Below are 26,686 nucleotides of genomic sequence, written 5' to 3'. Positions count from 1 at the left end.
GGTGATGTTGCATGAGACCCATTTTGTTGAAATGCAAAATAAAGGAGGTCTTCCTACATAACCCTTCAGCAGTAACTGCTATTGGCTTTTAGCAGCAACGGGTTGTCAGTATTCTGGACCCACCATTCCTCCTTTACATGCCAAAAAGAAAGAGCTGAAGCACAGCAAGTTACTAGAACCATACAAACACAAAACAATCACCTATAGGGGTTCTTCAGATGGGCCTCATCTAGGCTAATGACTTTAAGACCTCAGATCAAAACATAGAGAAGAAACTTTTCTGGAGGCATTTCAAAAGAGCTGTCTTAGATATTCATCTTAGAGTGAAAAATTTGCCTTCAGGGTGTGCCAATCTTTGCTCCTCAGTTAGAGAGGAAGTGGAGGCAACTAGCTTAGCTCTATTCTGTAGTTCTGGTGGAGACAGCAAGAGGGATGCAAGTACTCAAAAGTGTGCCAGCAGCTATTTGGAAAGGTGAAAGAAAAAAAAACAAACAGGAAAACAAAAAGCTCTGTACCCAACAAAAGTATCATTTTATACTTTGTCTTCCTGCAAAACGTGCTACAGGTTGTTGTTTAATGGACTGCTTTAATGGACCAACATGCATTTTCAGCTCAAAAGCAATCAACAAAATATTTGTGAATTCAACTGAAATAACGACTTTCTGAACTACCACTTGTCTTTCAGAAGCAGAACAGCCCCCAGCTCCAACACAGCTCACTGTTCCTTATCAGATACAGACTAAGATAATGTTAAACATGAAAGTTTATTGGACCAATACAGCTTATGAAAAAAATCCAAGTGTTTACAAAAGCATAGCTTAGGTTAAACTCCTACAGCCAGGATACCCTGCAATCTGAAGTATAACACAGTTAGGTATTTTACCTGCATAGCACTCTTTCCCAGCTTAACCACCTCGAACAAAGTGACAGGGTCTCCTTCTCCATTCTGCTGAGGGTGGCCATTAGCTCTTCCACGACTTGCTCCTCTGGCTCCAGATTCAGAACGACCTTTGTCTCCTGGAGACTTCCGAGGTTTCTTAGTGGCAGACTGGGCAAAGAAAACCAGCAGAATGAAAAATTTATTATAGCTATGAGATCTGACATCACTCGAAGTATCCTTACACATCATAGATAGATTCTACACACACGTTTATTCACTCACACGCATAAATATACACAAACATCACAGAACAAGCCAGGCTAAAACGGATCTCTGGTCTCCAGTCTTATCTCCTGCAAGGTCAAAGCAAAGTCAGCTATGAAATTCTGGGCTTTATTCAGTCAGGAATGTATATTTTCCATTATCAGTAGTTGCTGAGAAATAACCTAAAAGCCACTGACAAGCCAAGGAATTCCAAACCACTGAATTCCCAGTTTTTAAGCATCAGTTCACGTGAACATCCATATTAGTCTTAATCAAAACAAACAGACAGTTGACAGCATAACTCAAACTAGATAAATGGCATCAAATTACAGACAGGACAGAAAAAGTGTTTTATGCTGGCATACAACGTAAACTTTCAGAATAATGATCTTTGGAAAACAACAAATAATTTATTACACATATACTTGTCATGTTAACAGTCATTTTCTGTAAGCAGTTATACAACTTTAATGAAAAACACTGTAATGAAGACACAGCACTTCAACTCCGATAAAATTAAATAATGAAATTTACTGCCAGATTTGGCAGATCATCATAATAGCCCCTTTCCTGCTTCAGAATTCTGAGTAAAACTTTTTCCCTGTAAACCTAAATTGTTTAATAGATTTTTTGAGCTTATAATCAGATGTTGTAGATCCCACTTTGATGGGTCACCTAGTGAACTGTTTGAATTTTTCATCTCATGCAAAAAATCAGTTTCTGGAGGGAAAAAAATTAAGATTCCTGCTACAATCTCATGTGCAAAATCTTCTCTTTCTCCCTCTCTGTGAGGCAGGCAAAAGCAAAAACTGCCATCTGCCACAGAACAATGCAGCCGTTTTGAGGAATACTGTAATAGAAAACAACATGCAAGCAACTCTAAAATTGTACTGAGGACAATATTCTCACAGTACCATTTACCTTGAATATACAGGTACCCAGTTTCCATTAAAGCTTTTAGTAAAGAGCATGAAGTCAGCGTTTTTAGTTGCATCTTCCAGGATGAAAGGAAAGGAATCTCATTTCTGGAATAGAGCTGGTAGAAGACAGAGCTGTAGGCTAGCCTTCTCCTTTAAAAGGGATCACCACTGGTGGGGACAGAGAGAAAAGGGCGAGGAATAGTGCAACTGCTTCTTGTAAACAGTCAGTTAAGGACTTGCATACAAATGCAAGATAGAAAGCTTAAATAATGGCAGAATATCTATGAAAAACTTCTTAGATAACATCTGCATTTATGATTAGAAGAATATGAGTTCTCTCCCAATTAATTTTTTTTGCAAAGTTTCTTTTACCAACAAGAAAGCTATAAATACACTAAATGTTTTAGATCTACAAAGCTCTGAAGAGACACACTATCACTATTTAATAAGAGTGAAGAAGTAAAAGTAGTTTGATTTAGATACTGATTAGATAATCTGAAGAAATGTTTTATGAAAGTGGCAAGGCCCTGCCACACACTGCCTAGGGTGGTGGATGCCCCATCCCTGCAGGTGTTCAAGGTTGAGCTGGATGGAGCACCAGGCAATGTCTCTGCTCATGGCAGGGGTTTGGAACTGGCTGGTCTTTAAGGACCCTTCCAAAGTAAAGCATTCTATGATTCCATTCCAGAATGTACAATCCACATGCTTACTCAATCTGGGTGACAGAAAGCCATAGGCATATGAGCTAGCTAGAAATACTGCTGAAGGAAAGCAGGAGGGCAAGCTGATGCCCTCCAGAGATGCTAAGCCAGAACATGGCGCCTCTATACTCAGCTCCTCTCAACATGAAATTCAAAAGGGTGATATTAAATCCTGCAAGGACTAAGGGAAAACAAATAGGAGACGGATGCGAAATGCACACACCAAGAATGTGAAGCACAGGTAGTCCTGCATCTCAAAAGAGAGACATGCTTTCGCAGGTTAGGGTGGGCCTTTGGCTCAACCCAAAAAACAAAATCCTCAAATGCCACGAAGAGCTTCCACACAGCAACAGTCCTCACCAAGGATAAGTCGGGCTCCAGTAAACCTGACTACCACTTACAAGCATAACATGTGGCATTTCATGAGATCAGACAGAAAGAAATTTGTATCAAGTCCACTCTCCTCAGGATCCACCAAACAATCATGAAGATACAGGGAAAAGATTCCTGTGCTTTCTAATGGGAGCAACAACAGCAGTTACTGTGTGCCCCATCTCACCCACTGTTTCAGCACCTGTGAGAGGCCTGAAATTGCTGCTTTCTACCTAAAGCCCCCTTAACTTGAGTCACCCGTGGTGGCTTGATTGTTTTTCATTTTAAGCATCAGTTTGTCAGAATCCTGAAGTGGCTTAATTTTCCAGACTCAAAAAGATTGACTTTTCTTCTGTCAATGAGAGGGATCCCTGAATAGGGAACAGGAATCCCTGAATATGGAAAAGGCAAGCTGGTTAGCTGCTCTGTATCTAAATACATCAGTAATCCTCCTTACTGCAGGTATCTGCTGCAGAGACAAAGCAGGATGCTGATGATGCTGACGATGTGAGCGATGGCGTCCAGAGGGAGAGACAAGGAAGTAATGCAAGGTAAGGAAGCTTGAGGCTTCTTAACCTCACAAAGGTGCTGCATGGGGGCACGGGGCTGTAACAGCCAAAGCTGTGCTTTCACTCTGAGATCCAGGTGCATGGGTCAGACTGGTGGGAGTGGCAAAACAGTGTGCTGTCTGAGATGGGAACTGGGGTCACCCCACGAAGACCAAAGATGGATTTCTCTAGCTTTTTCTTTTCTAAACTATTCCAAAACCAAGTTCTAAGCTCAACCTATACACAAAATATTTTACCCTGTTATGTCATTATTCCACAGAAGTAATCACTAGAAACACAGACATTAGTTTCATTCTCACAGAATTCAGTAGAAGTGACTCTGCTCATGTTCAAAATCAGAAAAATGTTCTGATAAATGCTGTTACAGACATCAGTCTCAAACACGTGAAAGCCTCCAAATTACAGTCATATGAAAACGGAAGTTATTAATTACTCTTTTTTGGATTTGTGCATAAGGCTACACTGGCAGCAAATAGAGCTGAGAATTAAACCACGTAAGCATTACAAAATGTAGGAATTTCAGAACATGCCAGAAAAACTCTGAAATGGTCTTACTACTGAGCACCAGGTTCAGCTGTTGCTTTATGGCTTAAACTAGGGCAAACAGGAAACAAAATCCTTAACTGTAACTAGACTATCATTGCGAAAATTAACAATTCTGTAATAAATAAGCTAATGTTTTTCCTTTCATGTCTTTAAAATGATTCTGAAGGGAAAAAATGTGACTCACATTTGAATGAACAAGTTATAGAGTTAACAAGCAATAGAGTTCACTGGCACAAAATAAAACAAGAAAATAAAATGGCTTGACATTTTCCATTAACGTTGCCCAAACTGATGGGAAATATTTCTAGAAGAAATAGACAGTAGAAGAACTACAGGTCATTAATTCCACCTGCCCCCCAGTGACAGCCTATATGTGCACTCACACCACAAGTAATTTAAAGTAACATCCCATTTCTTAAGAAAGAAGTGTTTTAACCCTCCACCTGAGCAAGACAGAAGAACTTGCCTCTCAAAGGCATCATCGTCTCGAGAAACTTCTGCTTTATATCACTGTTAAGCAAGAGAATCTCTGGTTTGAGCTTTCTGAATGAATCCTCATAAAAAGAAGCTACCTATCTAGCTATCCAGATAGAAGTTATTGGACTCAGTCCTTTGAACTTCATCACAGAAACAAACAAGGTGCTCCTATTTGAAAAACCTCATCCTGCAAATAAAGACAAGATACAGGACTACTGACACCCACTTCACATACAGCTGCATGACACGCACAAAGACTTACTCAACTCCAGTTTTAAGGGACAGACGTGAAATACCAGGTCAGCAAGCTGAAACAGGACAGGATGTATGTCACACTAAACCACAAAACCACTATTAAATTCTTCCAAGAGGATTTCTTCCTCCTGTTAATCAGGATGCATGTGATTTGGAACTAGGAGGAAAACTCAATCCCCTGAAATATTTATCATCCAGACATGAGACAAATTTAAAATCTCACATATGAAAGCAAATATAAGGTACCATGGTCTGTCTCCTCCACACCAAAAGAAATAAATACAAAAGTACCTGAAAGCAAAACTGTACAGTCTGTGCTGGGAACAAAAGCATCCAAAGTGCTTTGCTTCATCTTGCCTTAAAAGAAATATGAGGAGAGAAGCTGAAGAACAGCATGCAGCAGCTTCTAGGACTGCGAGATGAGAAACACCAGCAGAGATCTCAGAATTGCCACCCCTGGAACAGACTGACTTTTCTTCTTATCCTCCAAACAAGTCAATCTCTAGCTACTCCCATTTCAAAATACAATAGCTGAAATATTACCACAAACCTCTCTCATTCCCTTAGACCTCCAAGAGCTGACGTTTAAGCCGCGCAATTCTGGGATCCTGGGGAGGTAAGGCCAGGTAGGTTAATATAAAGCATGGAAACTGAAATTAAACAACTCTGTAAGACATCTCTGATCCAAGAGAGGAGGCAAAAACAACGGATAAATGAATAACTGATCTGAGCCTGAGCTCACTAATGGGAGAGCTACACCGGGGGTTTCAAATCCCCTACCTAGAACAGAGCATCCAATTTCAATAATGCAGCGTACAGAAAAGGCATTCTTTAGCTAACATTACTCAGCAGCACCAACCAGAGAACTGTCACACATCACTCCTTACACACACAGCACACGATTTACTAAACAGACACCGAGCTGGGTATGCTCACACATAGCTTTATGTAAACACATACACCAAGATATAGCCACTGACTGGACAGATTCACCCAACCCACTCAACTGATCCTCAAGCATCTGCTCTACAGCCCGGCTGTTCAGAAGTGCACATGGACCAGGGGAGGCCTGCCTCAGCCACACCAGTGCTAGTACAGAGCATGGTGCAGCTCCTGCCAGATGCACTGCATGAGTTCAGTGCAGTCAGATTACATTCTGAGATTTACTCACCAGGATCAATATGATTAATCTCTTCATCAGTCAACTGTGTACTCTACCCAGTAACATCCTCTTTAGAACTGTCTCTAAAGAACTGGGGGAGCAACATGGAAAGTAGCCCCTTCAGGAAGGAAAGCTTCCCCCAAATATTAAAGTTTTCTAGGAATCAGAAAAATCTGTGGTTACCAATGGTAAATTATTTAAATGAGCTCTATCACTTACAGAAGTGTCTCAACTGCAATGAGAAAACGTCTTTCTGGAAAAAGAAGGCTGGAAATAAAACATCAGTCCGTCTTTCTGATAAAATGTGAAATCAATTCTACAACCCCACAGCTAAAATCTTATTAAAGTAAATACGTGTATGGGTTTTTTTGATTGAGTACATTGTGTGCAGCTCTGTAACAGAACAGCACAGAAGAGTAAACTCTTTCCAAATATGCTTACGGCAGACGTGCCACCATAACTGCAATGACCTAAAGGATGTAAGTAAGTCAGCATTTCTGAGGAGATTAATTCTTATTAGACCATAATATTTTAGTTAGAGGAAAGAAATACTGAAACAATAAGTATCTTTGGGCATAAAGCTTTTCTTTAAGTCTGTAAGAGAAATGAAAAACAAAACATCTAAATATCAGTTGAGCAGAATAGCTCTAAATATTGTAATCTGTTATACATTTAAGACTGAAGATAGGTAGTAGCTATGGAGGAGCTACAAGCGATGTGAGCAGATGGAGGAGCTGGGGAGCCACACCTCCTGTGTCAGACAATTCAGCTGTGCAATCCAGACAGGATCACAACAGGGATGAGTCCGCAATGTGGAGGAGGAGGAAAATGAACATCCAGTGTTTGCAAAACCAATGCCTCAATTACTAAGCCCATGATTTTCATATCAAATAAAGTTATAAATTTAAATGCCTAGAACTAGTCTTTCAGAGGAGTTTGCATTTCTCCTTAAGGATATCAGAGACTGGGTGGCTTTTTCCTTTTCAGTCATTTTCTGTAGAAGATCCTTATTTATTCCTTTCCATTGCTGCAGCACGAACTGTGCAGGCAAGGTGTCATTGTGGATCCAAACACAAACATTTTGTCTGAAGTCATCACAAAAACTCAGAAAATTTGTGGTGAGGGGAAAACAGTAAATGTTTTTATCAATTTTAGCCAAGCTTTCAACAATTTCTCACAATATTCTTCTGTGCAAATTGGGTAGTTGTGATCCAGATGGACAGACAACAGAATTAGATGGGTGGAGAAATGGCTGAACTCAGAGGACAGTGGCTAACATTTCAGTCTCTACTGGCAGTAAGGGTATGAAGGAAGATTACACTGCAGTGTGTCTTATTCCACATCTTTATCAGATAGCCAAAGAGGGGAGAAAATGGGTTTCTGTCAGGTGTCCAGACGACATGAAATAGGCACCGAGACACTCACTGATATTGAGGGCAAGACTGCTGTGGGCAGTCTGGAGGACTAGGCTAACAGGACACTCACATTTCAAAATGGACAAAGACCTGTCCCATGGCAGAGTAACAAATCCCTGCACCTACCGGCTGTGGGCTAGTTGGGGAACAATTCTGTGGAAAATAATATCAGAGTCATGGTAGGCAGCAGTGTATCCTGGCAGTACAGATCATCAGCAGCCTAGCCTGCACTAATGTAACACAGCCAGCACATCAAGGAAGTGGATTATCCTCTTCCACTCAGCACTTGTTAGCCTGTATCTGGAATACTGTGACCAGTACAGTCAGGGGCTGGGAGCACTACCCCAGTGGGGCTTTTATTGCAACAGCATATGGTGGGAAGACAAGTGACAGCAGTCAAGAACTGAAGCAAGAAAGGTTCTCATCAAGTAAAAGAAAAAGCTTTTTGCAGCAGAAAAGTCAAGCAATGAAACAAATTGCTTAGAGAGGCTGTATACTATCCAGCCCTCAAAAAGCTCTGAGTAACATGGCGTAACATGCTCTGATCCCAAAGCTGACTGTGCTTTGAGCAGATCAGAACAGAACCTCACAAAGTCCCTCCCACTCCAGTGACTCCATGACTGCCCATCACTGCACTCTTCTCTGAACCCCTTCCACACCCAGTATATTTTCCTTGTGATTTTGGGTTAGAGGTAGAAAGGAGTCAAGAAATCAGAATTATGCAAAGAATTCCACATTTTGGAAAACTAGAATTACAAAAAGTACTTATTTTCTATTGTCTTCCTTGGTTTTGAACACTAGATTTGCTTTAATTTCTAAAAAACATAAAGGTGATCCTTTCACAGCATCTTGGTCCTCAGCATCAAGAGAGCTGAAGAGTTTTTTCAATACTCTGCATGCTTAAAAAACCTGAGGTTGCTCTATACATAAGCAAATGCTCCTGTAGAAACTTGAAGCAGGAGTGCTTCAGTAAATGTTCTCACAGGAGTTACTAATATGCTCAAATAGAGGGATGAGGAATACGTTTTATAACATTCACCTCTCTTTTCCACTCAATATGAAGGGGGAATATAATAATAGCAGCGTTGTTTTACCTTCAATTCACAGACTGACAGCCTTCTGGGTTAGCAATCAGGTTGCATCAAGCTTTTTTTTTTTTTTTTTTTTTCCCAATTGGAATCTAAAAACGGATACATTCACTAATGAAATGTTAAGAATTTCTCATTTTACTTTTTTCTTACAGGCTGTGTAAACAGATGATTTCTTTCTTTACATCTTTCTTGTTAAGATAAGGTAAGCTTATCTATCTGATGAAAAATATATAGCCTCACAGAAAAGACTACCCAAAAACCTTCAGGAAGGAGAAAGACTTGCCAAGAAAAGCCCAGGACCTAAAATCTTGGCTCATGAACTCCAGAAACTGGGATGCAAACTGAAAGCCAGTATGCTTTGGCTGCATGCTAGAGAGAAACACATGCTTCTGTCCATTCCTACAGCCTCCCTACAGCTATGCTTAGGAATTAGATTTAGGGTGGATGTTCTTAGGATAAAAAGGAAAACAAATGCAAAAAATCTCAGTCTCTCAGCACTATATATTTAGGCATTAATAGAGGGGCAAACCTGGAGACAAACACTAAGAAGAGAATCAAAACAATTAAGAACAAACACAGAACTTCCCACCAAAAATCTCATTCCACACTGTGTATTTTAGGTGATGAGAACTGCGTCACGTGGCCTTGAACTTAAAAAAGAAAAAGAGCACAAGACACAACAGAACTTCAGTCATTCCTAATAAGCTGGGTAGTAATTTGTAAAAGGAATGAAAATACAAGACCAACCTGCCTTGACACTGTGTGATAGAGAACTGTTTCTGCATCTTCCCATTTATAGGCCAGAAATGGGCAAACACAGCTAAGAAAAGCAGTCTGTTAGCAAATCTTACACAGCAGACAGCAAAATCATAGGTTAACTCTGGTTGATGTTAGATAAGTCAAAGCTCCCTACTGATAAGTAGAACATCAGGTATGCCAATTATATGATTTTTTAAGATGCATTAATTGATCTTCTGAGACACTGTTAGTACTATGCTGAAGCTATTCCATTCACACCAAGAGATGATCAGTTCCTAAGAAGATGGCTCAGCTGTCATTTGTCACTTGAAAAAAAAATCATTACAACTTTCTGGACAAAGTGGTTGTGTTGTGAGATTCTGCTCAGGTCTGGAAGAATGTTGTAATATGACAACAACAAAACAGTACAGAGCTAGTAAATTTTAAAAAGCTATATGAACTCATTTTTATGTCCCTTTTTAATTACTTCAAACACTTGTATTTCAACCTGATAAATACTTCATACTACAAGTCTTCATAGTTTGACATAGGGCTCATTAAAAGCCTATTTATGTGACCACAAGACGATTAGATGAAAAACAGTTTGCAGTCAATTTTAGATAGATGCATAACAAAATAAAACTAAATTACACATACTGGAGGCCTGCCAGGACGGCCCCTTTTTCTTTTTCCTTTGACTTCTGTTTCTTCAAGCTCACTGCCAGCATCTGAATGTGCAGTAGTTTCATTTGTAGAATCCCTAGGGGGGAAAAATACTAGATAAATGAAAATGATTTGAAATCAACAAGTAATCTATAACTGACTGATTAAATTTTTAGTCCTAAATCAGGAAAAAAAAAAAGCATTAAAATGCTTGCCACATTTATTCTGCAAACTAAGGAACCAAGCAATGCCACCCCTGGCAAAAGTCCTTACCTTTTTATGAGCTGGAATGTCATTTTATAGACTGAAACTTATTTAAATTAATAGCTTCTTTTGAAATCAAGTTGCACTTCAAAAGCTCACTATATTAAGCAGCATATTGTCAACATACCCATTCTACATAGTATATTCACTAGTATCAGCTTTCTTTTGCAAGTATTTTTGAGCTGCTTTTAAGGTCAGAGAGAAACCAATCGGGCATCTGATCTGGCTACCACATCATTAGGATAGTTGCACAAGTTCCCACTAGGATTAAATCCTGTTTTTAGTCACACTTGAAGACAACGCCATTGTGCAGCTGTTAATAAAAAAGGATTAACAGTGACCACGAGGCACAAACCAGAGGACTCACTTCAGTCTTAAATCATTGAAGATCCTTGTAGCTAGGAAAATGCTTCCACTTGTGTAATAATAACAAAAAAAAAAAACACAAACAAAAGACGCCTCACAAAGCTCAGATTATTAGCAGAGAAGCCCATAATAATTGTAGCAATTCCTGGTTCAGACTAAGGCCATACTCAATAGGGAAAAACATTCATTACCTCCAATTCCTCTTCTTTCCCCCTACAAGCCAAGCCCACTTGTACCTGCCTTCAAAACAGACCTGGCTGCTTGAAAAAATTCAGCTTTTAAGTCATGTTCCAAGACATTACATTTTGCTCAAGACAAACCCACAACCAAAACCATCTGTGAATGATGTGCGTTGTTCTTTGCAAGACCAGCAGTGCATGACATCTCCACAAATGAAAGAACACCTGTAGTAATGTCCTAGGTTATTCAAAGCTGGGTCAAGTCTAGTTCTAGTCACAGACTTCCTTAAAGGCAGTTAATTCCTTATAATTATAATTCCTTATAATTTTCTTGAAGTGAAGGCAGTTAAATTGCAGTAAAACTTGTACAGAGGGAAGGGGAAAAAAATCAGGTCTATTCCATTAAATTATAAACCTTCCAATATAAAAGGCATTAGTGATCTGGTTGGTGGAAACTGAAAAGCTAAGACCTACACAAATCTTCCATGCTGTCAGTGATTTTTATTCATTTGTTTGTTTGATCATGAATACCTCAGAAATTTGCTGCATCACCAAGAAAGCTATTTAGTAATGCAGAAAGATGCAAATATCACTATATCAGAATCAGGAATCTTCTGACACTTGTTGTTGTTTCTGAAATTAGTGTATTCCCCTAAATTAGCATGTTCCTCCTCTAACACAGATGATTTTGTGGAACTATGCTGAAATTCTAGTATTTTGAAGAAATATTTTCTGACCTTTTCCAGTTAACAAGCACAGGAACACCATGCAGTGTACATTTACAAAAGTTGGAACACAGAAGAAAACACAGCAATCTGCTTTCCTGACAGTAATGCTGATGGACTACCTCGCAGTAGTTCTACCTATCCCAGAAATGCATGTGTCCACATTCAATACCAACTGGATTCAAGCACATTCAAGTTTTCAGACTGCATATTTTTATGGCATTTTTATGGTTTCTACAACTTAAACTGAAGTTTAGATGTGATGAAATTAGAGAATTAACTTTTCTGCTCCTTAAGCAGGAAATTTGAAAAACTCAACATCGAGATATGAATTTGAAAAATAAGTGAAACCAAATGAAGGAAAAAAAAAATCAGTGAAACCCAACAACAGCTCAAAATGACTTGGTTAAACAGCTTCACAATGATGAAAACCAATCCAGCAAATCCAGATGAAAACAATGCCTATGTGGACGGATGTATCCAGGCCCCGCACATGCTACAACTCAATGTGCAAAACATGCATTTGCCTCACAATGACAGCTTTTTTTTTTAAATAACTTCTGAATGCAGAAGTGAGGAACATGCATAAGTGAGGATCTGCTGCATTCTGTTGCTGCAGATAAATTAAAGCCATTCACTCTTACTCTATGTAGAAAAAACAGCTGCTCTCATCCACACAGAACCCTAACAAAAAAGTGTCAGGCATGGGGTAGTCCAAACACATTTCTGTGGAAATACTGTAACTTCGTTAGCTTACAAAACCACGCACCTAAAGTCATCAAGACAAATATTTTTTTCCATTTAAACCAGATTCAGCAGTCTGCCATGACAAATGGCTCTACCACTTCCCCGAAATGCTGAGTTATGGAAGGAAATAAATCAAACCATGCTAGTATTTTGCATGCACCCAGTCCATGGACATCTTCATTTTGCTACACCAGTGTCTGGGTCTAACTCCATCTACTGAGATGTGTGTGTTTAGCAGTTGCTTCAGAGCTCTATGTATGAAATGAACATTTGAATAATTACTAACCTTTTCACTTTTCAGCAGAGCTCTGCCACAAACCTGATAAGCACGCTTCTGATTCTCCTGTTGAAACACTTCTCATTTGCTGGAAGCTTTTTTGGAGAGGCCCAAGAAATCAGTGAGGTAAGATTCATTTTGTCTTACTTTTAGACGTACACAACACACACACTGAAAATCAGCAATATACCTCATGCTAAAGTCACTGTCCAAAATAGGTTAGACAATTTTTGAGTTTTCTTTCCTCCACTAATGGTAAGGTGGTCTAGACGAGGTTCTCAAATAGAAATGTTCAAAATTTTAAAACGATCAATCTCCCCCTAACAGTAAGTGGGGAAGAGAAAATATTTCTTCCCACAAAGGAGCGTAAGCTTGTAACAGGGGAACAAATTAATAAGCAGATCACGTTTATGGAGAGGGGTGACAGGATAAGGACAACCTACAGTCCTTGGCTGACTTAACATGAAAACAAACACCTGCAGTATTTCCAGAAGCAGGGAGTTCTGTTGTAACCATGCAGCTCCTGGACAAAAAGGCCCTTGCACTGAGCCCTAGGGCTCCTTCAGTGTGTGGGAGGAAGTGCTTCTTGCTTCTGCCGAAGCCTTATAGCTGCTCTGAATACACACACCCATGTTCCTTCCTTCTTAGTTATGAACTCAGGGGAGGAACAAAGCATCTCAGAACTGCTTGCAGTTCTGTCAGGTTTTTAACATTTACTAAGAGGAGCATCTGGCCAGCATCCATCTCTCTCGTTCCCTACACATCTTTCAGAGCTGCTAGGAAGCGATTTTTCCTATGGCAGTCACCTGCAACTTAACAGACCAGAATTATCCTATCCTTACATTTCACGTGTGTGTGACTCGTCACTTGAGAGAAAAACCTAGGTTTTGCTCATCATTTTCCATTTACCTTTCCTGAAGCTGCTGGGATGGAAAGTGGGCCTAAGCAGACCTGCATGAGAGGAAAGGCAGCAGTGCTGGAAGGTAAGCTCTTCCCCTCCAAGACACCTTGAACATGGCAGAGACATGAGAGAACTTGGCAGAACATGAGGAGACCTACAAGACCAGGCTGAACAAAGTAAGGAAGAGAAGTCATAACCTCTGTGAGGAACCTAAGTATACTCTGCCTTTCTTTCTGGTTTCTGTGGTGGCACAGGCATTCTAGAAAACTTGGCAGTAACTCCAGAATGCCTCCTAAAAACTCTGGATATTATTCTGAAGCTGTAAATCCTGGCCAATGAAACTAACCATGTGGTAATGAAGAATTAATGGGTTACTCGTCAGTCCTTTGCTATGTCATGCTTCTAAAGAAAATATTTCCATCGACACAGTAAATTTCAAATCTCTGCAAAATAAGTCAAGTGAATCAAATTTACCTTCCTTCTACTACTACACAAAGCCTTAGCTGTGTAATTCATACCATGCCCTTAAAACAAAACTAAAGAAACAACCACACCAAAAACCTATGTTCATATACCAGTTCTAGTAAATAAAAACACTTCTGTAGCCCTTGTCTGTGTTGTTGAGGTGGCTCAAGGTTCTGGCAGACATAAATCCAGTAATTGCTACCACCAGCCTCAGCCTCATGAAGAAAAGCATTCACAAAGAAAAATGGCTAAATGCACAGGCTCATGAATCATGGATGAATCAGCTCTCATGGTTGATCTTCAAAATCTGAGAGCATGTCTCACAGCAAACATGACTCATCCCACCGAGGCACGGCTTCCAGCAGTCACCTAGGTCACGTAAACCAGACAGAGCACTGTGCTACGTCTGAAAGATGGATACGTAGCATTCTGCCTTCATGACATTCTGAAGCCATTTCAGTGAATCCAGAAAAACTAAAGATTCCTCCTTTTTGTATGCCCTCAAAGGGAAGAATTCTGAAAGGGAGTAACTGATACTAAGTATATTAACATAACAAATCGACTTTCAGACTCTTTATCTAAAAGGATGGCCTTAAAGGTTGGTTTGGTATTTTTAAGTTGCACAGTGTGGGTGGTTTACTGTCACCTCAATCATCTCTGGATTGAACAGAACTGCAATATCAAATGTCCCTCACACTTCTCAGCTGGTGTGCTGAGTAATGGAATCTATTAATATGCATTATATAACCTTAAATTCTATGCTGTTTCATTCACTTTTTAAGGCCATCTAGACTTGTGAACTGGGAATGGGAATATCCCTTTCCCATCATTACAGTGACAAAATGTAAAAGCTTTCCATCCTCAGCACATTTCACAAACACACTGTTACTTGAACATGGCACGCATAGGAAAATTTTAACTGAGAGCATCTCCTGGAACGCTGCCCCTCGGTGGCACCCATCACAGCCACCCACTGCCGGCTCACCACAGGAATTGGCTTTTCTCTGAAAATGGCTTTAAAAATACAGGAGATAACGACAATGCTAGGCATACTATTATTAAGGTCAAATAATTTCACAGTTGTCGAAACATTCAGATTCATTAAAGGGACTTTAATCTGAGGTCAGGAACATCACAGAAGGAAGGCTGTTTTACACGCAGCGCTAACTTCCATGTTCACCTCTCCATTCCCAACAAGTTATCACTGATCGCTGACTGCTGCAGCACCGAGGAGGCGCGGGCACAGCAGCCGGTTGCAGTCAGCTCTGTGAGGCGCGGCTCAGCCAATCAGCGCGGCCGGCAGCACTGCTGGGGGGCGGGTTTTAAAAAGGGCGGGAAAAGGACTGTGAGGAAACAGCACTGCGGGGCTGGCTGGACCAGAACACGTGAACACCGCTTGCCCGCTTCAACTAGAGGAGCCAGAGGCTTTTTGCACAATAAATACAGCTCACTGGAAGAAAAAGTACCCTCCTGGAATACACAAAAGTGCTCAGTTATGACAAAAGCCCATTCCTATTTCTGAAATCTAACAACATTATGAAGCATAAAAGTAGCAAATACTTGTTTTTGCTTTTCACGTCAAAGTAAAACCTCCATATAAGGAACCACCCTCTAAAGGAAACCCTTAAGTTTTATAGCTTTTCGGGCTATGACAACACACGAAGTCTGGAACACGGGTCTGCTCCCTGCTCACTTCTGCATTTTGAAAGCTGAGAAATTCAAATACACAAAGAATTGCATACTCACTGTAGTACTGGCAAATCTGAAGTAATCATTTTCGCAGCACTCTCAAAAGTAAGAGCTACATAGAACTTCTTCTCAAAGTTATAGCAAGACAACTACTTGGAAACCTCTGTCATGAAAAGAATTCAAAATCCAGTCTGTAAAAAAGAGAAAAAAAAACGTTAGTTGTGATTCCAGAACAGTCATACATTGAATGAAAACCACTGTAAACAGAAGTTCTGCCCAGTGTTTGAAGCATGGTCACTATTCATCCACTTGAAGCTCAGAGCCAGCGTCCCCAGGACAGCAAAACCATTTTCTTGCATTCCGTGGTTCCATTTCTGCTTAGGATTTTGCTTCAGCTGCTGCTTTGGGGCTTTGTATTGTGTAATCAAAACAAAGTGTTTTCTATTACCTCCCATATGCATTCACTGGTAACTAATATAAAAATGCAAACAGAACTGAGAAAATTTTAATTAACAAGATAAATATATGAACATGAGCAACCAGAAAGCATGTTATGATGTAGATTTGAAGGAATCTACTCTCTCTTCACAGAACAATAGAATAAACTTGACAGATAAAAGTTTGGTTTCATAAGAAACAGCCTGTTTTAGTTCTGAATAAAGGCAGGAGACCCACACCAAAACACACAAGTTCTGATTTAGGCATGACAACAACCCTGAGATATTCCCTTAATTGAACTACACCTCTAAAATCGGACCAACAGGCTCACAGATCAACATGGCTGAACTTCAGAGAAGATAAATCAGAAGCTGGACAAGTATCTAGATGCAAATAGGAAATATTTAATGATGAAACCAAAGTTTAAGCAATAAATTAGACTGCACAAATGGCACTGCTAGGCCTACTAGTAATATCTCTGTAGCAGAAGACTGACCAAGGAGTTGACTGCCATTACATAATGGGGCAGTGTGGCAGATGTGCTAAATCAAGGCAGAAGCATCAAACTATCTAAATAGAACTGCGCCAGTGTAAGCAAAACAGTACAACATGTAAAGTACTATTTGCATCCTACTACATCAATATTTATTTAACAGAGTTGTAACTGTACAATGTGAACAGACTTCTTTGCCTCTGGTTATTACAGTTCTAATTAGACTCACAGATGCATACAGCTATTTCTGCCAGCACTTACTACTTTATGCTATCAACAGTTTTACTTACAGCATCTCCTCACCGTGTCACCATGTTGTGTACACCCTGAGGTATACATTTTTTTCACTGGAATAACTGTCTTAGTTAGTAATACATTCCCTTTATTTTAAACAATAAATATTTTTAGTGCACACACAAGCTCATGTACTTATACACACATTCCTTCATATGCTAACTATTGTTTAAAGGAAATCTATCCATCATGGATCAACAGTTTGTTTTTATCTAAATCTGGAAAGATACAGGGCATCAATCTCACTTCTCAAAAGAAATTTCAAAAGAAGCTCAAGAAAACTGATGTGTATTTCATGTGCAGCATTCTCTGCGGACATATAAGGCATTCTGGACATCTGTTACGTAGAGTTAGATTGGTTTTTTTTTTAATATTATTGATTTTTTTAGCTTAGCTATCATGCTCAGATATATTAACTAGAAAGTATGCTTGCTCAGATATAATTTAGTCAAAAAGAAAGTATGGTATTAAGGGTATAGAAAGTCCAAGGGAGAAAAGGTGAGCTCTTAAGTCAGAAGAGACTGAAGCAGCAAGGAAGTTGGACACACAGCCTTGACACAGTGTGAGTGGAGGACAACCTGACACAAAGGTGACTGTGGGGTCCTGTGGTATCTTCCCCAAGCCTATGTGCTGGAGAGGAAACTGCAAAACAATGCTGGAAAAAACCCAGCTGTATGTGGTTAGGTCCAGACTCAGACATCTAGAAGACAATGAAGTTGCCCTTCTACTGTCTTGTGCTTATTTAAAGGCAGTTAAGAAGGATTAAGCCAAGGAGAGCTAAATATAAGAACTGTCAGTGCTGGCAAGCTGGAAAATGAACAATGCACAACTAGAAGCCCAAATGGAAAAGTCACAAGCCTGATTAATTCATGGGACTGACCAGCAGTGGCATCTTACACTGCATGGAATGCCACTACCCCTTACCTGGCCCAAGCCAGCTGTATCTTCACCTGTATCCAACACAGCTGTGCTGGCTGTTGTTCTCAATGTTATGTCTTCCTCAGTTGAAGCTAGGAAACTCTTACAGGCCTTGTGAAAATCTTGCGACTTCACACAATGGTAAAACTGCTAAGCTCAAGGAAACAACACTCCTTGTTTCCAAAATTCACTCTTAAATTATCACCCATGTTGCTCTGTCTTGGTTTAGAAATGAAATATAAGTTATTACAGGGACTAAAGAAAGTCCTATGTGCTTGGAACAGAGTTCTCAATTTAGTCCTGTAATTAAAGCCAGTTTGACAACTGTAGAGAAATCACTGATCATTATGGACTGGTTTTAATAAAAGCAATACCTGCTTCTCAAAGATGATGCTTTTATAAAATGAAAAAATGAAACTGCCCCCTCCCTTTTCTGTCTCCTTCGGTCACATAAAGGCACTTACATATACTCTTGAAAGCTTGAGAGAGATTCCCACTTTTGTCATTTTTTTTCCTTACATGTTGATAGAGAAGGAGAGGAAGAGAAGAGTAAGGTGTTATTTACACTATAATAAACATGACACAATTGATTAAAATCCTTATAAAATGCAGCCAGCTGCTTCTATTGCAGGAGGGTGTTGTTTTTTTTTTTAATGTGATGTTTTCTCTTAAGCCCAGTTTTAATGCTCTTAGCATGGTCGCAGCTTTTAAACGTGCATACCTGTGCTCAAAGGTGACATCAATTTATGCTGGGATAGTTAAAAATGACCACTAACAGAACATGAAGCAGGCAGTAAGAGACCATTGAGTTAAACATATGTTGGGAGAACAAGTAAATGTTTTCACTTCCAGTTGTTTTGTCATTTTTTTTTTTTAAACAACCTATAACAACCAATGCACAAACCACAATAGCCATTTATATAATGTTCATTTTTATAATGAATGTTAAATAAAACTGTATTTGAAAAAGCACCTCTTCCTGTAAATGATCAGTTTTATGGCAATTTTTCTTCAAGATATATCTCACAAGGAGCTCAGCTTTCAGAAAAGTCATATAATTTTACAACATTTCATCAGCATTTCCTCTAGTTCCTACTAATGTTAAAAACTATCTACTTTTTGCAGAGTCTTTAGATAATTTGCCTCTCTGGTGCTGAAGTAAAACACCATTTCAGCCAAACTAGATAAACCAACAGCTGAACCTTGGAAGTAGATAGGTTTGGTTGCTGCCTGAAGCAACACAAGGTTCAACTGACCTTACTACACACCATGTAACTACATGTTATAGAGCTGAAGCCAAAACCTAAAACAAAAACACACGCACAAAAACATAGGAGTTACATCATTACTAACTCCATCGCCTAGAAGATAAGCAAAATAAAAGATAACAGGTATCTGATTTACTCCCATTTTCAAAACCCTTTCGTTGTTGACCAAGTGACTTAGTTCCAACTTGCTGGAAAAGATATTCAAACAGTGGCTCATTCTAATGGAACGATATCTTCAGCTACTGAATGGGTAACGTCTAGCTGCCTTTTCCACTTGAAATGACTCTGCTTTCTCCTTCCATGCTCGTACCTTTTCTCTCAAGTTTAAAATCAATAAAGTTGTACACTTCATCATTCCATTAAGGCTCAAAGGAAGCTCGAAAGCTCCAAACTTCTGCTTGTGCAGAGAAGCTACACATGACAGTAAGCTGTGATGCAGCACCAGTGACTCTCGAGCTCTCCATATTCAGTTTAGAGACAAGACTTGTCCCCTCAGTAATGCCACCCAACAGCAGTGCCTGACAGCCACAAAAGTACTGCACATCAGCAGCAAAGGGCAGTGCTGTTAGAAAGCAGCATGCAGCACTTCCACGGAGCACCAAAAGCTTTGATCAACCAAGGTGAGAGAGAAGGAGGCTCTTGCAGGCAGGCAGATAAATTCCAGCATTTTACTGCTTTATCCAACCCCGAGCATGGCCTTGAGCAAGCCGCTTAAATCCCTCCTGCTCAGCTGTCCTATTTGCAAAGTGAGAATAATATTAGCAATTTCAAATACAAATTCTAAATCTTCAGGGGAAAAAAAAAAAGGTTGTGAGGAGCTAACAATGTAACCGATTCACCAAGCGCTGTGATGTGTTCTTCATTACTCATGGCTATTGATCCTGTGGAGGGCTTTTACATTTGCTGTGGATTACCTATTTCTAAAAGCATAAGCTTTATTTCTGATCCAGGTTTGGAACTTGAAGCAATAATTTGTTTACCCCACAGCCATTTAAGCTGAAATCTATGTTAAATGACATCTTCCAGCCCTAACTTTGAATATTAGCATTATAATTTAAGGGCAACCAATACAGCTTAGCTAGCTTACCATTAAGATAATTTCACTGAAGCTCTTTTACAGAAAAAATGCACCACACTTTTAACATACACATTATGCTGGCAAGCACTGCCATGACCCTCCTGCTCTGCCCAAGCTTGGGATGTGTTGGTGTCTTGGGCTGAGCTCCCCAGTAGGACAGAGCCACAGGCATAATTTTGTTTGGCAGTGAAGGAGTGGTTTTGAAGTCTGTGGCATCTGGTTGAAGACAATCCGTCTCTTCCTCAATTAACTTCAATAAGAAGTTAATAAGTAAAATGGAAAGAAAAAAAAAGTAGGCACCCAGGGAAGCTGAGAAGTGTGAAGCCAAGAACAACACGAAATGAAAGCTTTACCATGGACTAAGTCTTCATACCTCCAATTCTTTAAGGATATTTCCAGATGTGTTCCATATAAAATGTGGGGGAAAAGACTACCTACTGGTAACCTCTCACAGTCCCTTTAAAGTAGTGTTTGATTTCACTTTTCTTCTCAGTTTATCTACAGTTGCACCAACTTGTAGAGCTGACTCTAAACAACACACAGAACAGCTGTTGCTGCTTCCTCTCACCAAATGCTTTTAGCTTAAAGATGTCCTGCCCAGCCAGCCAGAAAAATAAGTCTCACTTTCCACTGTGCAATATTCTGTACACTTCACAATTACGAATGCAAGACCTCACACTGAAAGGTTACACAAATCTTCTTGCAGAGCTGGGGATAAAATTCTTACATGACAAAGACCTCCAAGCTTTAAGTCATACTACTACATTTCTGTACTCGGTTTTCTGTCTCTAAAAATGTGTGAACTGCCAAAAGCAATTCATTTCTCTATATATTCTGCCGGTACTTCCAGAAGGGAGCAGCTAATTCCTGCATGATGAAAGGCCTGTGCTACCAAGATTCCATAGAAAGATGACACAATCTGTTAACTGTGGTTTTAACAGCTTAGTTCACAACACGCATCACTCAGTTTTGTTTGATCACCTCCAGTGTTTGTTTCAATAGCTTTCAGTTACATTCATTTATCATCTCATAATACCTACAATGGCTGATATTAAAGAAATTAATCAAACAACTTGTTGCAAATGTTTGCTTGTAAGATATAGCTTTCTGAAGAACAAATCTTTTCCGTCTTTTTCAATTTCTAGGTTATTCATATTATTTTAAAATCCAAGTAAACCTGATGGACTAAAGACATGAAAACCAGCTTGCTTTCCTTGTATTCCTACAGACTCGTTAGCTGCTCCTGGCTCTGCGGACACCCAGCGCGACACTTGACCTGATTTTCTGCAGCGCTGAGCATTCACAACTGCCACTGAGCTCACGGGGCTGCAGGCATGCCGTCATTCACACGGCAAATGATTATGGTCTGACTCCACAAGACTTGGAGTTGTGGCACAAAAATTCTAACCTTCAGCCAACGCGTGCATAATTAAAATCAAGCATTTTCTCCTTGTCATCTACCCACTAGGATTATTTAACCACTATTCTCCTATCTACCTGCTTTGAATGTAAAATAAACATAATTTAAAAAGGGCTGTAAAGAAATTAGGTTCTACTGTCCTCAGATTGTGAGTATAAAAAGACAGTAAGAAGTCTTCTGCTTCTCTGCACTGATATTTCCATAACTCAGATGGAGAGGTAAGATAAACTCAGTGATATTTTTTAGGGAGATGCAAGGGAACTGAGAGTCACAAAAAAGCCCACAGAGCAAAGAGAGAATTTGCCTAGCAAACAGAAATGAAACTGGAGTCATCTTCCAAACAAAAGAAAGAGGAATGAGAACTTGGAAAAAGATTGAATGAAGATACGGACTGCCTACGTGTTCACTATACTCTTTTAGTGTTAGGGTTTAGGTTTTAGAAGATAGCTGAGTTAACTCAACGAGACACTGCTGGGCAAAAAGGGATACCTGTTTGTTTGCTTTTGCGGTAAGTCAGTTCAGCACACTAAAAAGGCATTCAAGTTTCCAGGTTTTTACATAGGCAGTTTTAGGGACCCAACCAGGGCTGCAGGAGGCATAGTATCAGCTGGGCACAGAAAGGCATTGGGACAGTAAAGCTGGAATCAGACAAGATTAAAGAAGAATGATTTCTTCCTCAGCACATACAAACTGCCACAAACAGGAAGGCAAGGGGGGAATAAATGCTTTTTCTCAGAAAAGTCAAGTACGACGTTGAGAAAAACTTGGTAAGATCTAGTGAAGCACTCTGATAGTTAGCTTGAAGAGATGACCACTGAAGAGATCCACTCCTAAAAGACTGATACACAGTAGGAAAACCAGACCAGGCTTTGGGTCTGCTAACATAACACAACACAACACAACTGTAACTGCCTGCGGGAGGGAAAGGGCAAGAACCAGATCAACTCAATATCCTCCCTTACCTCCGCTGCCCCTCAGTTATTTTAATGTTTCTGTGACTTTATCCTCAGTGAAATCCACGTGTGACAATAATTAAAATCAAATCCAGTGATTAAATCCTCAGTCAAGCACTTCGCTGAATAAGTGCTTATTACTGCTAAATAATCCACGCGTTGGGGACAGCAGGAGTCCCTCGTGTAGTCAAACACGTTTAGATGGACACAAAAGCTGTGAGTTTTTATCTTTGTGCAGCACAAAGCACAGTGGGCCGTATTTGTGGACAGTCTGCAGGCGCACCAGAAGAAGCATAAATAGATTTTTATGCTACCTTAGAAGAGTGTTTGCTCATCTGTAATTTTTTTGCTGCAGAGGACATCTGGCACTGCATCTGGAACACTGCCAACAATAAAACCGATGTTCACAACGAGAAGCAAAGTCTGACATGCTGAACGCTGGAAGAAGGAAGAAAACTCATAAGGATTTGGAGTTTTATTCCTTGGGCATTTGTTTTTTGCTCTGTCTCTTCTCAGATGGCACTAGTGAGAAGAGACAAGAGGAGCTGCAGAACAATTTGTGCAGATCAGCAAAGAAAACAAGCACTTTTGAGTTTCATGTAAATTCAAAGCTCTGGGATTGGCTCATGCTAGTCCTCATCATCGTGAGCGGGGTGTGCACAAAGGCTCTGGGAAAATATTCACTAAAATGATAACTAAGTTCATGTAGCTGCAAGCAGAAAGAGCTTTAAAATACCTAAATTACAAATACATGAAACTCCTAAAACAAGTTTGTGAAAACTGAACAAGAGCTAAAGCGTGTGGCAAATGTAGGCAAGATAAAGTTGGCCAATAAACTATTAAAAAAAAAAAAGGAAGAAAAAAAAACAAATAGAGAATCAAACCCTACCTCCCAACCCTTTCCTGAGAAAACCCAACCCCATGTCAAACCACACACCCCTCACCTACCATGTGCACCACTACAACTCCAGAACAATCCAAAACCACAACCTTCCACTGAAAAATTACCCAGCCTTAAATCCTACCGTGTCCCATAAACCTACAGAGCAGCTACAGGAACCCCTACACCTGGTAATCAACAGAACAACGCTGCAACTCCGATTTGATTCCACCACGAATCTTTCAGGTTTTCTTCCCAACAGACTAAACAAACCTACCATCCCAAGAACTTCATGCTCTCCTCGAGATGGACAAGCAAGAAATCTGGAAGGTCTTTAAACCAAGAACAACAGGTAGAACAAAACCCATCAAAAAACACGAAGAAAAATCCTCTTTGCTACTGAGCAAGTTAATTATCTTCAGGATCAACTTCTTCTGTGTACTGTACAGTTGAAGTAATCCAACAAAGCCATCGGTGCTACCACAGATGCATTAAGTCAGATCACCAGTCTCTCATTCTGTAAAGCCATGTTTTTTGCCTCAAGAATTTACAACAAACTCCCGAATCTGCATACTGGTAGACACCTCCGTCCTAACCTGACACTGACTCAGCCTCACAGCATTGGAGCAAACCTACTGATACACTGTGATCCTCGTGAGGTACTTAAGAGATTATAAAGATACAACCAGCCTTTCTTAAAACATGCATATGAGATCTATTCTGCAGTCTGAAAACAGATATTCAACCAGCACATACTGTTGGCCACTCTCCTGTGAGACTGCTCCCAGAACCTGCTCTGCTATTGCTTCTCTGCACACCCAGACCAACACCCCTTGTGCCTCAAAGCCAACAGCCACCTGAAATGCAAACAAGTGATAATGCCCAGGCAGCTTACCAACAACTGCATGTATGCTGCCAGAGCACTTAGCACTGCTTTCACTGATCAACCCAGAACTTTGCCTAAAGCCGCTGCTACAGAGGGCACAGAAGGGATTTTATCTGACAGCCTCTGCCTCAGGGGGTGCCCTTGGGTTCTACAAATGCCACAGCCTCCCACTTCTATCAGAGTACTGTTAAAACCTCTACTGGAAAAGTGTACCTTAAAATACTTTCATCTCCCAATCCTAAAACAATCCAACCATCACAAATTGGTTGGCAGAAGCTTATTTTTCCATGGACACATATAACCATTTTGGAGCTAAAAGAAGAAACCCAAAGCACCACCACACACCCAAAAACAACACAAAAGAACCCCAACAGCAAAAAATCCTGCAAACACGTTTCCAGTGACCACATTAAATAATTCAGACTGCAGTCCCAATTCAATCCCGAATCCAGAGTCCTTTACAGAGGCATATTCCAGACTAACGTGATTCCAAGCCTGAAGATGACTCCCCAAAAATGCATGGGTGAAAAACAGCAGGACCAGCAGCATGAACTCAAAAATAGTTACTTAGCAGCAGAACAATTCAGAGCACAAAATCAGTTCACTTCTGAGTTGTTGCACCTGATCCAAAACTCACAGTAAAACACATCTGGAAATTAAAAATTCGTGACCACTTTAAATAATGAACTTAACAAGGAAAGTGGCTTTATTACACAGCAGTTTCCTCCGTCTCCAAAGTTCCATGGTTAAGATAACTTGCTTCTCTGCCCTATGGGAAACATCAACGTTCTCCCCCCCTCACAGCAACTGCTTCCCACCTGTACTGAGGGCTGTGATTTTATTTCAGGCTAAAGGCATTTGACGCAGAATCTTATCTACTTTTTCACAAGGCTATCAGCGAGCCTCTGTAACACCCTACGTGCACTGAAGAGCCTTTGGACTCTTACATATGAAGATGCTCCGAGGGAAAAGAGGAATCTATAAGGACTGAAGACTAAAAATAAGCTACCCACCAGCATTCCCTAACAAGCACTCCGACACACCAAGCACAGGAAATCAATGCAATGGTAACAGTAAACACGAGAGAAGTTATTAACAAATACTACATAAAATTGGAAATAGTTCTGCAATAGTCCAAAGCACTGGTAACCCTAGGGAAAAGACAAAGAGCAGCTGGAGACAAGATTTTAGCTCACTAAATTATCTTGAAGAAATGCTTCTATCATTTGGTGATGAAATTAATCTCAGTCAGTCAGCAACCCCAGGAAGAATCAGGAGGGGGTGAAACTGCTTATTCTTTTCTGTTTAAAAATATCTCCCACACAGCAATAAATCCATTCAAAGGAAAATTTTATTGGGAAGTTATGCTTCCAAATACTACCTATTTCACTGCTTTTTTAGTGGTCCAGATAGAGGGATGATGACTGAAGAGTGCAGAACCAGCAAAGACCCCAGTTCCAAACTGGTCTCTAAAACCAGACAGGTTTTATCTGAAACATAAGGAGGAAAGGCAAGAACAGAGAAGTAGACACCCATGCTGGACAATAAGCAGATTCAGCATCTTTTCCCAAGGACTTCGTATACAAGATGGCTATTTGCCTTTCATCTCTCTTTTTCACGTCGGCAAATTCAAACCATATTTGACAGGACAGGTACTCCAGAGATGACTTCTGGAAAGAAGATGAAGGTGCAGACAGGAGTCAGTCCAGCAGTGCCACTCCTCCGTCCTGCTGTCGGTGCCACCCACCGCAGCACGGCGGGGCCCAGGCTCAGCAGTCTGGGTGGGCAGCAGGGTGGGCAGCCTGCAAGGACACCAGGAAAGTACTGCATTAACTGCAGCAAGGAGTGCACCAACACCACCATCAAAAAGGGCTTCAGCAATTCCACTGACCATAGAAGAACAGATACAGTGTTTCTCGCCTTCTTCCTCTTTGCCCTTTCCTAAGGTTGTTTTTTCTCTTGTCTTTTTTGGCAAAGCAAACAGTAAGCCTTTACCTTTACATGGGGAAAAAAAATCCCTATTCTGATCTCTAAGGATTATAAAATGAGACTGTGAACTAGATGGGCAATACAGGACTAACTACCAGTAGCCTCCAAATAGAGCAGCTGCAGTTGCCTTACAGAAAAGAGGCTAAAAGATTAGATCAGGAATGGATACAAGCTGTGCTGCACTGACCAACACTTCTGGGGGACCCAGAACAAGAACAGGGAACAAGAGCAACCCAGAATCCTGAGGCTATACTGACACAAACAAAATTTGTTAAAAAGTAAATAAATAAAGACATTGAGGATCAAGCGCTATCTAGTTGGTTTCAGAGGCAGCAGAGGTCACAGGTTCATTCAGGGGAAGAAAATAACTGCAAAATTTAGGTCAGCATTCCGAGTATGCATC

General features: G+C 40.2%; 1 protein-coding gene across 1 annotated transcript in view; it reads right to left on the bottom strand.

Annotated features, from left to right (window-relative positions):
• LOC104912652 (cohesin subunit SA-1-like) overlaps window positions 1–26,686 on the bottom strand; it is a 58,524-nt gene that overhangs the window by 12,154 nt on the left and 19,684 nt on the right. The window contains exons 2-4 of the mRNA XM_010716721.2: window positions 15,724–15,857; window positions 10,048–10,150; window positions 884–1,048 (exon numbers count right to left, since the gene is read on the bottom strand). Of these exons, the coding sequence (XP_010715023.1) occupies window positions 884–1,048; window positions 10,048–10,150; window positions 15,724–15,752 (297 nt within the window). The 5' untranslated portion in view covers window positions 15,753–15,857. The remainder of the gene's footprint in view (window positions 1–883; window positions 1,049–10,047; window positions 10,151–15,723; window positions 15,858–26,686) is intronic.

Source organism: Meleagris gallopavo, chromosome 11 (genome assembly GCF_000146605.3).
Source record: "Meleagris gallopavo isolate NT-WF06-2002-E0010 breed Aviagen turkey brand Nicholas breeding stock chromosome 11, Turkey_5.1, whole genome shotgun sequence".
NCBI lineage: Eukaryota > Metazoa > Chordata > Aves > Galliformes > Phasianidae > Meleagris > Meleagris gallopavo.
The sequence above is the reverse complement of the archived record's forward strand: the minus strand, read 5'-3'. Positions and strand labels throughout refer to the sequence as shown.